Source organism: Mycteria americana, chromosome 1 (genome assembly GCF_035582795.1).
Source record: "Mycteria americana isolate JAX WOST 10 ecotype Jacksonville Zoo and Gardens chromosome 1, USCA_MyAme_1.0, whole genome shotgun sequence".
NCBI classification, from domain to species: domain Eukaryota; kingdom Metazoa; phylum Chordata; class Aves; order Ciconiiformes; family Ciconiidae; genus Mycteria; species Mycteria americana.
In genome coordinates this window covers 178,177,204-178,191,938 of record NC_134365.1, presented here as the reverse complement: position 1 = coordinate 178,191,938, position 14,735 = coordinate 178,177,204, and the positions used below count along the sequence as shown (strand labels likewise).

At 38.6% G+C, this 14,735-nt stretch overlaps 1 protein-coding gene across 2 annotated transcripts in view; it reads left to right on the top strand.

The window, feature by feature from the left end:
- Positions 1-963: 963 nt before the first annotated feature.
- Positions 964-14,735, top strand: part of KLHL1 (kelch like family member 1) — a 251,190-nt gene continuing 237,418 nt past the window's right edge. For both annotated transcript variants that reach the window (XM_075491973.1, XM_075491972.1), the window contains exon 1: positions 964-1,478. In XM_075491973.1, the coding sequence (XP_075348088.1) occupies positions 964-1,478 (515 nt within the window). The remainder of the gene's footprint in view (positions 1,479-14,735) is intronic.

The following is a 14,735-nucleotide window of genomic DNA, read 5'->3' as shown; positions in this document are numbered from 1 at the left end:
ACCATGGTGAGGAGACCTGCACTGGAGAGAGGGGAGGAGGAGGCTATGAGGGACCCTTAGTGGCCTGCCGACTTACTTGCATGAGGAAGAGCGAAGCACCTCTTTTTCCCTCTGACTCTTCACACTGACGGCCCCAGAGCACATCTGCGTCACATGCAGGGAGGGGGCGGCTGGGTGACAGGCGCTGAGATAGATAGAAAATTGTACAGTGAGGACCTTGACAGCCTCACGGGCGTGATTTTTTTTTTTTTTTCTCCTACGTACAGTGTATATAAAGGAGCCCCGATTTCTCTCCGTGCCAGCTCTCAGGCTTTGCCATCCCAGATAACTGCAAGCATGGGACTCCCCTGAGAAATGGGATGGGAAGGCGGGAGGTGGAGATAGGCTTCCAGGTGACTTTTCCCTCTCTGGCTGCACTCGGTCACGGAGCTCTAAGAGACTGAGGAAGAGCCACCTGCCTCCCAGCGTGGCTGCTGCCGCCGCCGGTCCTCTCCGGGCTGTAGCTCCGCTCGCTCCCCTGTTAATCAGATTAGCGCGTCTTCGCAGCCTCCCTCACCCGCTCTTCCCTCGCAAGTGCCTGTCTCCCCTGAGAGGTGTCTCTCCTTTCTGCCTCTCTCTCCTCCCCTTTCCACTGATCACCGTGCAATTCTCGTCAGCTCTGGGCATCTCTCCCCCTCTCCTTCTCCCTTCCCTGCTGGGTGTCTCAACCTCCTCTCGGCTCTGTGCATCGCTCCATCCATCCTCCCTCTCTCTCTGCACTGCTGTGTGCGCGCATCTCTCCTCCTGGCGGCTGCCACCCCTCGCCCTGCAGGCGCAGCGCTGCCCGGAGGAGCCGGAGCCGCCGCCGCCGCCGCCGCTGCCGGGAGCGGGGCCGCCCCGCGCTGCCGCCGCCGCCGCCCGGCCCTGCCTGGCTGCCGTGAGTCCCGCCTCAGCCCGCGCCCGTCCCCCGCCCGCCGCGGCACCATGTCCGGCTCCGGCAGGAAAGACTTCGACGTGAAGCACATCCTGCGCCTCCGCTGGAAACTGTTCAGCCACCCCTCGCCGGCGGGCGGCCCGGCGGGGGGCGGCTGCCTGCCGCCCGACAGCAGCTTCGAGCACTGGGGGCCCAGCCAGAGCCGCCTGCTGAAGAGCCAGGAGAGAGGCAACAGCGTCTTCTGGAAGAAATCCGCCTCCTCCGCCTCCTCCTCGGCCGCCACCACGGCCAGCCCGCCCAACGGGACTCTGCTGCCCGCCGGCGGCCGGCCGGGCGGGGGGCACGGGCTGGGGCACGGGCACGGGCCGGGGCCGCCGCCGCCGCCCCGCACCGTCTTCTACGTGGAGTCTCTGGAGGAGGAGGAGGAGGAGGCGGAGGCGGCGCCCGGCGGGATGGAGGTGGCCCGGGAGCCCGAGAAGCCCCTGGCGCCGCCGGAGCGGGAGGAGGCGCCGGGGGGCTGCGCGGATGGAGGCAGCCGGGCAACAGGTGACGGAGGCGGGCACAGGTAGGGAAGCGCGGCGGCTCCGGCGCAACCTGCGCGGCGGCCGCGGGTCGGGGGGCCGCGGGGGGTCAGTGCCCCCCGGCCGTGGTGGCGGGCGCCCGGCCGTGGCGGGGGGTGACGGGGCTGGGGGCGCAGACAGGCAAGTGTGCGGGCGTTGTTGCGGGAGGGTGGTGGGGCCTGGCGGCAGGAGGGCTCCTCCGTGTGAACGGGCGGGGTTTGGGGGCGGAGGGCCGCCCCGCTGCGCGGGAAGGGCGGCGGGGGGCTGCCCGAGGGTGCTGGGCGAGACCGACCAGCCTCAGGGTCAGGGTGCCACGGGCAGGGGACGCTGCCCCTGCCCCTGTCCTGCCCCGTCCCTGTCCTGTCCCTGTCCCTGTCCCTGTCCCTGTCCCTGTCCTGCCCCTGCCCCTGCCCCTGCCCCTGCCCCTGTCCGCGGCGCTGGCGCGGGCACAGGCGCCTCTCGAAGCCGGCGCTCCGCGCTGGGGACCGTCGCCACCCAACTTTCTCAGAAGTTCATTGAAGTGCTAGCGGGAGGTGATGTTGTTCTGAGTATTGGGATGCCAGGTGAAAGCTCAAAAGTAAAAACGTCCGCTTTCCTGGAACTCGGCAACTAAACCGTGTCACAGCCTACTTCAGAGAAAAATAAGAATTTGTTTTACGAGTCATCAACTGAGTGACACCTGAGAAGATGTAAGAAAAAGCAAGACACATCCAGGTGCTTGTGTTTCATATGAAACTAGTTTTAATGTTGAATCTTTTCTTTCTCAGTTCCTGCTTCCCTCCACCCCCAGCCCAAACAGAAATTAAAATCATTAGAAGAGGGAAATGTAGCTAACATAGGGCTTCCAGAAATACTGTGATACAGGTAATCCTGAGGATAAAATGCTTCATTGGTTTAACTCTGCTTACCCCCACCTCCCTATGGGTAAAATAATTTCATTTTCATTTCCCATTTATTACTTTTTCTATGGAAAGAAATATATAGTTCTATTTCTAAACAGAAAAGAAAAGAATGATTTGTGTTCTTCATATTGAAAGTAAAGCATACGGTATTAAATATTTTATTAGGTAAAGAGACAGCACTGTGCTTTTGTTTGGATTAATAGGGCTGTAGGTAAACATACATGTGCATATAACGTTGAGTATGTTAAGCTTTTTCATAGAGACCTAAAGCATACATTCTCTACTTGAAACTCTTGTTTTGTCAGCATTATGTGGAATAGCTGATGAATGACTTCCAGTACATTTTTAAAGAAAAAGTCAGCGGTGCTGAAATTTTCATGAACATTGGAAATTATTTTGAACAACAAAAAGATGCTTAGCATAGGATTCAATACAAAATGTTATCAAGATACACTATAAAGACAGGTAAGAAAAAAGTATCTCTTCAAGGTTTCTGAACTGAATAGAAGAGGTTAAAATTGGTACAAATATAATCTCATTCTATAGATTCTATATTAGGTGCATCACTGATCTGAGAATCATCAGAGATCTGCATACTGACAGAAGCTTACTGGATTTTAATGGCACCACTTGATTTTTCCGTAAGAGTTGACTTGCTAGAATGAACTTCGTCATCACATGTATACTCTGTGATAATATATATCTAAGTTATTCTTACTGCTCATGGGTTTTTATAATCCATTTATTCCATGTTCTTCATTCATTGCTACTGAAACAACATATCTAGTCATCAGTAGCTCATAGTCTTGTTGAAGGCATGTGCTAAAATTTGTTCAGATTTAAAATAACTAAGGCAGGGAGATACCATTTTATTATTAATCAAAACGCCGCCTTTTGTGATATGAAAATGTTTAAGATAGTTTTAGAGTCTGAGACTTTCCTTTCTCCTTTTCCATCTAAGAACGTTTCGTTTACCTATATGAATTTTGAATGCTATGGCAAGAGGTGGTCAAGTGCTGCAAAAATGGCAGTGCTGTACTTGAAAGCTCTGTGGTCCAACACAGACAAGTTATGTCTCGCTCCTTCTGTAGAAATTAGTTTTTTTATAAATGGTGCCAACTTCTTTACTTTATTATGACTATAGGATATATAAACTACCATTCAGTCCTGAATGATAGATACTACCAAGTACGTAAACAGCCAAATATGTGGAACTTCCACCAAGCCTTTAGGCATACACCTGGATTTTTGGTACAGTGAGTATAAAATTGTTATTTCCTGGATCGCCTTAATATTTTGTCCTGTACATATTTAGCAACTGCTTCAATACTTTAGGACTGTTCGGAAAATGATTATTTTTGTTTTGTGAAAATGGTGAGAATTCAACATTTGAATATGTTCCAATATAGAGCATATCCACAATATTTCAAATGTTGTGACCAGGAGGTCTCTGGGCAGTATTAGCTAGTAACCCACTGGTAGGACATAACATGAGGAGCAGGTCAACAAGGCGGCTTTGGTTTTATGCTTGGGATTAATAATTTGTTGTTATTTCTACTATTAATATGTGTATACAAGTGAAAATTACACTTTTTTTTCCTTTGGCTTCTACTTGGGATCCTTGTATCCCCAAAAGAGGTGGGTTTTTTTGTTTTTGTTTTTGGTTTTTTTTCTGTTGCTCCCCTCTGCTTGATACATGAATTCTGTACCGGAATCCTTTTTCATCCCATCTCATGTGCAGAATTCATGGTTTTGTCTATTTGTGGATTTGTAGTTACTCTGTTTTCACATCTAAGTTAAACACTTAGCTGAATGATCTTGAGTTCTTAATTTTACTTTTAATATTCTGTTAGATATTATGGAATTTATTAATGAGAGAGCATGGTTCGGTAATAACAAGTACATTCTACTTTATTAATTTGTTTTTGTATGCTTCTAAAGAACATCCTGTCATGTTAATTGTACAGGTACTTACACGCATAAGTAAGGTTGTGTGGATAGTCCCATTGACATTAATAAGACTGAAGGGTTAGACTTCATACATGATATAAAGTACTGACATAATTGTTCCACATTCCATATTGTATTTGTAAAAGGAAAAAAATGTTTTACAGTGAACAATTAGTGTTAAAACACTATTTGATTGCTTGAAATTGCTTGAAAACTTGCATATCAAATTGTTTTAGAGCTTGCATGACAAATTTGGCAATAACTGCAGTAGATATTTAAACATAGGTTCTATTTTGATCTTAATTTTGTAAGAAAAAGCTGTTAGAAAATAAAAATCTATATCATTAATTTACAATTAAGATTTATAAATTGACCACAAAACGCTTGGAAAATACCAGTGCTAACATTTTCTATATAGCCACCAGCTCCTTTGAGGTTGTAATGGAGTTTTTGCATGATCATGATAGCTTTTTTCACGTGACATATTAGTCAACCCTCAACATGAGTGGTATTGACTTAATAAGCAGAGTCAGTATTTTCTCTCCTCCTTCCTCAGTGAATGTTAGCATGTTTTGCTTGCTTTACACCGTCCAAATCCTATGAAGACATAACTAGTCATGAGCCCTCAGCACTGTTCACCACTACACTCAGTACATGCCTCACAAACTATTCATGGGTTTATCTTTACAACAGCCCTATCTTACAATGGAGGAGTAAAACAGAAAGAGAGGTAAAAGCGAAAAAGAGTTGAATTGCTGGTTTCAGAGCACATAGCATTTTTCTCCTACTACTTTGTAAGTTCTCAGTTGTACCTGTAAATGATGAGCCCTTCTACAAACCAGTCCCAGACTCCTCTGGCTGTGCGCAAGAGGAATGAGGAATACAGGATTCAATTAACATTTTGTTTAAGAGACAGCTCCAAGAAGGATATGCTAGATATGCCTAACCCACATAAAACAAGCATTGACAGTGCAGAAGTCTTTCATAAAACATACAAGTATTTGAAAATACAGCTTCTGAAAGAAGGTGGCAAGTCCTCCCACCATTAGATACTTTATAATAGTGTACTGTAAAGCAAGAAGTGAAAGGGCTGGGTTCTGTGCCCTCCTCACACAGCAGAGTTTCACACTCATATCTTGTTTCACTAGAAAAAATCATGAGGAAAGAACGTTTTTTACTGTTTCTGTCGAAATTGTCACTGGGAAGTAAAAAATTCAGTATTAATGGGAGTCCAAAAGATTAAAAGGTGAGAGCATAATTTTGTAATTTAAACATTAACTGAGCAATTTTGTTTACAAGTCTCTATGCTGAAAACTATTTCTTTAAATTAAATAATTATTTGATAAGAAACAATAATAATGATCAGGGTAGAATCAGGAACATAAAAATGTATATTTTTAAACTATAGAATCAAAACTGTTGGATAAGCATTTCTTTTGTATTTTTCTGTTCTGACCCCACAAATCTTGCATTTTGATGCTTTTGCCCATTAGTCTCTTCCACTTTCAAGTCTTCCTCCTTTTCTCTTAACCTACCACCTTGTGGTTAGCATGCTGCTATAGAAAGTTATGAGTTTGAAACCTGTCAGGATGAGAAAGAATTTCACTGCAGCTTTCTAATTTAATGAGAAAATATTTTGATCATTTTAGAAAATGCAGATAAAATCGTAATCAAAATTTACAGCTTAAGTACTTGATGTACTTGTATGTATATGTATATGTATATGTATATGTATATGTATATGATGTATATGTATATGATGTATATGTATCTAGTCTCAAGAGAGGATTCTGGGCTCTGGTTTGTAAGTAAATGGAGTTTCCCGCTTACAGCTTTGACTTCAGTACCTGAGCTTATAAAAAGAGGGGAGTTAAGGCACCTTCCCTTGTCTTAGTCTATCCTATGAGCTTTCACACCTTTAAGTATTTTCTCAGCTGAACGTGGCTATGGCCTTTCTGAGATGCTACCCTCTTGATATTATTTAGTTATCAAAATATGAATAGTCGATACTACTGTGATAGCCAGATCCTAAAATTAGATACTATAGACGTCAAACTTATAGCTGCTTATGTTTTCCGTTGACTTGGCTATCTCATATAGACTGCTCTGTTAGGAATGTAATTTAATGCTAGGGGTGGAATATAGAACACACAGCTCTGCATTTCGAGGTTATGGAATCAGAAGAGAATAATTCATTTGTCTTTGCCGTGAGATGGTTTTCAACTCAATTATGAAACTTTTAAAAATGGTTATATAACTTTTCTGCTTTTATACTTATACTTTTGACTTTCACAACAAAAAAGTCAGGGTTCATACACAACACACACCAAAGACCTTTCTCCTCCAAAGTTCTGATTCATTCTCAGAGGATATATATTCTGTGCATGGGATGCAAAAGAATCTGATGATAAAAATAGTGCATAATCGTATAGCTTAAGACTGTGTGTATATACAGATGGAATTAAATTAAAGTTACAAGGAAGATCTAGTTCTGGAATTTCCTAACTGTGAAGTCTTTGGCTTTGCTACTTCTAGAACAGCATTTCTAAAGTGGGTTATTTAGCAGTTTTGTTTTTTAACAAAGGAAGCAGAAGAACACAGAACTTCATGTGCTGTCATTTCTTTTGTCCACCACTAGGATGCAGGACTGAAACCTAGGGGTTCACTGTATATCCCACCGCCACTAGACCTGATAGAATAACCGACAGCAAAAGAAAGTTCTTATTTCCTGTGTGGATTATTACAGTGGTGATTGAGTACTCTCTCTGCAAAAAGATTGGGGAATATGACAGCTGAAGGGATAGCAAGTCTTCAGAATCTTCTGCTGCATTTGAGATCCCAGTGGCAAGCAGAGACTCATACACTTTTCTTCTTGGTGCTCCCAAACTTACTTCCTTTTGTTTCGTCCTCTTCAAACTCTATTTTGTCTTAATTTTGTGTTCTCCTTCTGGATCTTATCCTAGCCTTGTTCTCCTTTCCACAGTCTCAAACTATTCCTGGCTGCCTTATTCAAATCCTAGATTCCTTACCCAGACAGCGTTACTTGATTTTACTGGCTTGTCTTACAATCTGCCTCCTTGGTTTACTCACCAGGTTACTTACTCTAATGCAGAACTGTCCATTCTTTCCTCTATCTTGTCCTAGATACTTTCACAAATGAAGTCCAATTATTCCCTAGTTCCTTAACAGCCTGTCAGACCTCTCATTCTTCTGTTTCTCTGCCACTATTTCCTAATCTTCAGATTTCAGTATCCTTTACACCTTCCTCCAGCTCCTTTGTCAGTTTTAATGTAATCCTAATAGAATTCCCATTCCTATATTTTCTCCCCAGCTCCCAGTTTTACTGTGTTCCTCTGACCTGTTTCCTCAACTGCTGCCAAGTTGATGGTACCATTTGCTATGTTTAATGGGTCAGTAAGACACCTAAGTTTGACTAATTCATTCTGTCAGTGATGGGGATTTATCTTATCTCTTTCTTAGATGCACATTTTAGAATAAGGTGAATTGTCTTCCAGACATGCCTATTTCTCTTCGTTGACTGTAACAGTAGTCTAAAGTGGCTAGTTCAGATTTAAATGTTCAATTTAAATGTTTAATGTTCAATTAAATTTGAGGAAATGAACGTCATTTGAAGTCTACATTGCAAATTCAAACTGTTCTAAAAGGATAGAATTAATTAAATCTTGGTAGATTTTGATAGCATTAGTAAAGAGCATATCTCTCATCCCAATAAATGTAAGGGTGCTGCTCTGAAACCTGGGCCCACTAAACCCACTAGAAAGCAAGACTTGACAGTTATTTTTGTTGTTGTTATCCCCGTACTTTAAACATTGGCTAAACCAATACTTTTTTCCCCCAGACTTATTTTCAGAAATGCTTGCACTGTTTTGCCAGAATATTTCCAAAAGATTCAACATGAAGAAAAGATTTGGCAAGGGAAATATCAGCTGCACAGATAGTAGCTAAATCACTAAAATACCTCTGAAACTATGGTTGTCTTAAGGGTAACATCAAACAGTATTAGAAAAGGAAAATGCTGTTCAGCCTTTCCATAGTAAGAGAGAAAGCATGTACAGAGAAGAACAGCTATCTCTGGAAAATCTAACTGATGCTGAATCTTCATAGGTAAGCCTCCAGAAATACTGGTGGCTTGAATATGTATATTTTTTTCCCTGATAAAAACAGTTTTGTAATAATAATAGTATGGATATATTTAGGTCTATATGTGCACACAGACATCTAAATCTGTATCATCTGCATTTCTCTCTTTATATAAACAACATAAGACATACATATATAAAAATGCATATATATATATGCATATTTTATATATTTATGCTTATACACATAATCTTAATCTTTGAATTTCTACACAGTTATTAGTAAATGAATTATAGTTGGTTCTTCTATGCTATTTTTGTGAGCAGTGAAGTTCACTTAAGTAGTATATGTGGAAAAAAATTAGAGCATATTGTTGGAATCTGTGCTAAATTCATAAGGGTCGTGTTGCTACATATAGGTTAACACATTCATAGCACGTGATCATTGCTTTCTAAAAGCTACTTCTTATCCTTGTGACACATTTTTTTTATACCCTGTTGCAGGCAGCTTAAGAGATTGGTCTTTCCTTTTATATCTCAAAGTTGCTTTTTTTAGGTGAAAACTGCTCCTTAAATATTATGCTATGGTGTTTTCGTAGAATTTCCTAGCATATAAATTTCCCGGTGTTGTTTGAACAATTTTTAAGAATATAAGATTGATGACCTAAAATAAACTATTTGCACTAGGGAAATAGATTGATGTATGCCATCAAAAGTTTCTGAAAGGAAATCTGTCCTGTAAAAAGTTGAGAACTGCTGCAATTTTCACAGAAAGATAAGTAACAATGTAGTCATTCCTAGTAATATTGAAAAAAAACCCCAACAAAATCCCCAAACCTAAACTTTACCAAAAATATAATTCAGTAGTGCCTAAAATTTCTGATTTTTATTTAAAAAAATCATAACTTGCCAATAATTTAAGCCAATTAAGATCCAAAATATTAAAATATTATGATTTTTGTGTTTTACTTAAGATTATAATTTTGTTTAGAACTTTTTCTATTAATCTTTTCAACCTTTGATTTCAAAATATTTTTAAAATGTTAATTATAACTGTAATAACAGATGAGAACATTATCATCATTTACACTTTTAAAATACTCTTTAATTTATTAGAAAATAAGAAATGAAAGCATTTCACTTCAGAATAAACAAAACAATGTAGGTTTATCCAAAATGCATGTTAAAATTTATCTGAAAATTTCATTACATATTTTCAATGTAATCAGGTTGTTCTTGCCTGTGGTTTTCATTTATTTTATCAACTATGAGAAATACCATATTATCTGTAATGTATATAATTCCATATCTTCTATTTCCAACTTAAGTCTTGAGTATTTGTACTGGCAATGCTGAGAATTACTGTAAGTTTAGACCAATGTTACAGTTATATAGCCATGAAGTTATATGTTCAGAGCATCACAGGTCATTGTCATGCGTAGCCTGGTTTTCCAAACCGCATTTCTAATCATACCTCCTATTTCTTCACTCCTCAGTCCCTTACTGCGTATCTCCCTGCCACATTTTGGCTGCGTCACACATGCCTCTTCTAGCAGTTAGGATCCAGAATCCATCCTTTCACTTACCTAGGCACATCTCATCTCTAGATTTCCATTTTTGCTACTTCATGTGGAATTTGATGTGTTCTACTTGACCCAGCTGGGTTGATGTGTCTGAAGGCTTTAAAGTAAAAGATTTACGGGAAGTCCTAGGGCTAACTTAGAGAAATCAGAAGACACTCATCCTAGCCTACTGTCTGTACAGAAGCTGCTTTTACCTCAGACCAAAGACATCAATTTACTGGAGTTCATGCTAATGAAATTTTTCACATGAAAAATATTGACTTTAGTTAATGAAATAAAATGGAAAATAAAGGATGAGCATGAGTACATAATTCTCAGAAACAAACCAACAGAAATGTGCAGAGAGAATTAAGACTTAATTCAATGTGGTATGTATTCCAGAGTTTGGAATTATTTGCTTCAGCTTGTTATATTAAAACCGAATATTAGAAATGAAACATTTAAAAATAGATCTGGTTGAAAATAAAGGATTTTTTTTCTTTTGGTCTTTGGCATTGTTTCAACATTTGCCGTTATCTCAAAATGAGTTTGAAAGACAGAAATGTCTTTTTCAAAAGGCCATTTAAAAAATTATTTCTTGAATCAAAACCAATAATCTTTATCACACTGAATTGATTGTCTGAATTTACGGCACGTACTTTCTTATTATCTAATAAATGTCTGGGTTCACTTTGTGGAATGTGTCACCTGCCATTCATTCTTTTTTAAACTGCATCAGTCAAGTTTTCTGTTTTACTATGTCTCATCAACATTAAAATGCTCAACTTTTTATAACGCTTGGATTTGCCTATCATCTGTTTTTATGGTTCCTCCCACTATAACCGTAAGGAAAAAACAGCATTGCTTTGACCCTGTGATATTCTTTTTGCTGCTATTGTAGTGTTGCTTTGTGCAAAGCTCAAAGAGGAACCCAAAACCAAATCAAATAAAAGATCCTTTGATCTGAACAAGTATAATCACACACTTATACCCTCTTTGCTGAATATAGTCCTAGGACTGAATCCTATTTTGGCTCCTAATTCTTTCTAGTGATTCTTCAACTGTGTAAATGATTCATACCTATAAATAGGGTATAGAAATATGTAAAGAGTGAAAATACAGGATGCATACCTAATGCATAGGTTTGTTATGCTGTGTGGTTTTGTTGAAACTGTCTCCTCCCAGAATATCTTATAGTTTAGTGATGAAGAAGTTCTTTCAGGGCATAGAAGTGGTCTTATGTTTCTTGGGCAAGTATGGAGAAAACACACAAAAAGAACACTGCATCTGTTATTTGCAAGAATACGTGGCACTTTTAACTTCAGATTCTCAACTTTCTGCTCTTAGATAGAATTCTGGCTGCCTATGGAGATGTAAGTTCTTTTTATGTTTTAGACAGGTTAGGTGTGTCACTAATCTAGGCCTTCAGGCTGACCTGGTTCAACACTTTTTCTTAAATTCCCTGTTATTTCTCTACTTGTAAACTGGAATCTGGAATAATATTAGTATGCATCTGTTCATGATTAATCTCCACATACACTGTTATATTTTTATGCATACAATTGAATTACAATCATTTGTGAATGTCTGAAAGATTATTTTTATAAAATAATTTATCACAGAAATTTATAGTACTACTCATCATGCTAAATGTACACCTTCTGTGTGTAATGTCTGGTGGCTCTGTTTATGCAATTTGAATTTTTGTTTGTCAGTTGTTTTGTCTTAATTTTTATTATTAATTTATCCACAACAATAACCTACTTATATCAATTATCTGAAGTTCAGAACAAAAATACCCCAAAAGAAATAATCCCTCCCCCTGAAGTAGCAATAGTAAGCACAACTTCAAAATATATATAAGATTCAAAACAAGGAAGGAGAGAGAAGAAAGAAAGGGAGAGAGAAGTAAAGAATATAGAATAAACAATTCTTAATATTTCCAGTTAGTGGGAACAGTTTTTTTAAATCTTTTTAGTCTTCTATTGACAGACATGAAGACTTCAAACTACTGCCACATTTCAGAAGTTTTTTTAGTAGAAAAAGCTTCAATAAGTAATTGTTTGTTAATCAACAATGCCTTCACCAACATATTTCATTATAATTAATCCTCCTGAATTGAGTTTTTCATATCCTGACTCTTGTTATTTTCATTTAGAAGATTAATGACTTCTGTTTGAAAATATAATAGTCTTTGAGAGGATTGAAATTTAGATGAAAGCGAATGCTTCTGTACACTGTTCATCTGGGGTGGAAATGAAATTTATGAAAACTGCTGTAAAAGGGATGCAAGAGGAAAGCCTCGTTCACATGCAAAATTAGAAACAATAGTTGTATCAGTTGGAATTCTTCATATGTTTCTTTTGGGCCTAGTACTTTCCTTGTAGTCACTAATGACTAAATAATGAAATAAAGCATATGCTTCTTAAAAATAAAGATGAAAAGAGTCGTAGAGGGTTCATCAGTATGTTACAGGAGAGAATTAGAATGCAAAATAATGCTGAAAAACCAGAGACATCCTCTGAAAAAATGAATATGGAATAGTTCAACTTGCTATCCTGTCACAAGAATAATCAGCGTAGCTACCCAGTGGGATCAAATGTCTAGGTAGCAGTTCTGCAGAAGTTTTGCAGTTAGTAAACAGCAAGTAAAATATAAGTCAACAGTGCCGTGCTGCTGCTAAAATGTAATCATAGGAATATATAAACAGATGCATAACCTGCAAAACAAATTAATAATTCCTCTTCTCTGATCAGTTTTGGTAGAGCCTCAGCTCTACTATATTGTCCAGGACAGTCAAGAAAGGTATGGATTGTTTGGAGAAATTCTAGGTAGAAAATCACTAGAATTTTAGGAAACGTATTATGCATATTACGCATAACCAAAATCAGTCCCCATGATGTTAGGCATCTAACATACACACGTACTCATATCTTAAAAAGCTTAGAATTTAAAGAAATTATACTAATTGGAAGTAAATGCTGCTACTATTATCTGTTTTTTTAAGACAGAACATTGAAGCAAAAATAACTGAATTACATGAGGAAACTTATAAACTGAAACTAGCTGTTTTGAGTCTGAGTCCTTAAAGGCAAGACCCCCCCTTAAAGGCAAGATCTTCCTCCAATAAACGTTATAGTAAAATAAATTAATCCACAGTACTCATAGAAATGATGTTAAAGTGTATAATCAAAACTTGTGTGATTAGTTCCTCAAACTCTAAAATTTTAATTATGTGAAATTTAGTGTGTTCCTTCTTGTGCGCCATCTTCATTGATATCCCCCCAATGAGCCCATTTAATGTCATATTTCTCATTGTATAATCTTAAAAAGATTGTGGAAAATATCATTAAGTTTTTTGCTTCCAGAAACAAATAGTGAATTAGATACAAAATAAAGACTTAAAAGTAGTTTTGTATCGTTTCCTAATAGCACTAAGTATTCTCTGGTACCATCTGTCTCACCACCATCTAAGTTGTTAGGTTGATTTCTCTTCAGGTGACACTGTTTTCATGACAGGCTTCAAGCATTACTAAAGCTCAGAGTTGAAATGAGATCTTTTTATGTGCTGGGCTCTTAATACTCTCATAATGAGAGAGTACACAGCATTCAGAGTGTAGCTTGCAGAATCAAACATGGTTGTCTAATCAAGGAGATTGCTGTCTGAACTGTCCTGTTTCCTTTGTAGTGGTGATTGGGAATTACGTAGCAAAAAAGGCAGCGAGTAATTAAGAAAGGAAGGAATTTGCCTTGTCTTATGAACCTCTTCTAAGAGACTTCCTTCTGAAGGAGAAATATTGTTGGAAGGTTTCTTTCCAAATTTCAGTGGTTGAGAACTGATACAGATGTTTCTTAAATCTTTTGTCTGGTATTGAAATTAATTCCCCTGTGCATGACACAAGAACATTTTGAAAAGATCAGTGAAAAAGTTCAAGATATAGAAAACTAAAAAGCAGTAAGATTAATTAATCTCAAGAATGAATCTTGGGAAGAACTGGGTTTTTTTTATTTTTTCCTGCAGATTAATTGTTATATTACAACAGAGGCGTATCTAGCCATATGTTATTTTGCAAGGTGAAGTCAAATAACTTCACTCTTCAGAGGCTTGTTTTTCTCTCTTGCCTGTTTGTGTAGTCTAAACAGAGCCACGCATGATTACTGTGCTGTAGGAAAAGCTCAAATATACTTCAGGATTTTTATTTTGTTTTGCTTTTTATGTTAGCATATGAAAACAGCAGTTGAAAAAAAACCCACCCAACAGATGGTTTGTGCATTCTGTTACAAGCAGATGATAGGTGCTCTGACTAGTATTATGCAGATAACATTGTCTGCTAAAAGTTTTGAAGAAAGTATGATTATGGCCTAAATTAAGCAGAAAAATGTCAATGTGTCATTTTTATGTTAAAAGGTGAAGAATCTATGTATTTCAACATATGCACATTTGTATGTTTATGTATATATAAATATAGATAGACAAGCTAGGAAACCAGGAACAATACTAATTTCAGAAGTACTACTACCTCTATTCAAATGTTATGTTTTGATTATATGTTGCAAACTTTGCTGTCAGGGCCACAACACTGTAATAAAACTTATATCTCAACATGTTTGAGCATATTGAAATGCCAAGTAGATGGGTCCCAGTTTCCTCACTAATTTGTATTTCTTTTTATTTTTTATATTTCTTCATTACTTATTCCATTTTTTCCTGGAAAAAATACAGATAATTATATTGCCTTTTTGTCTTT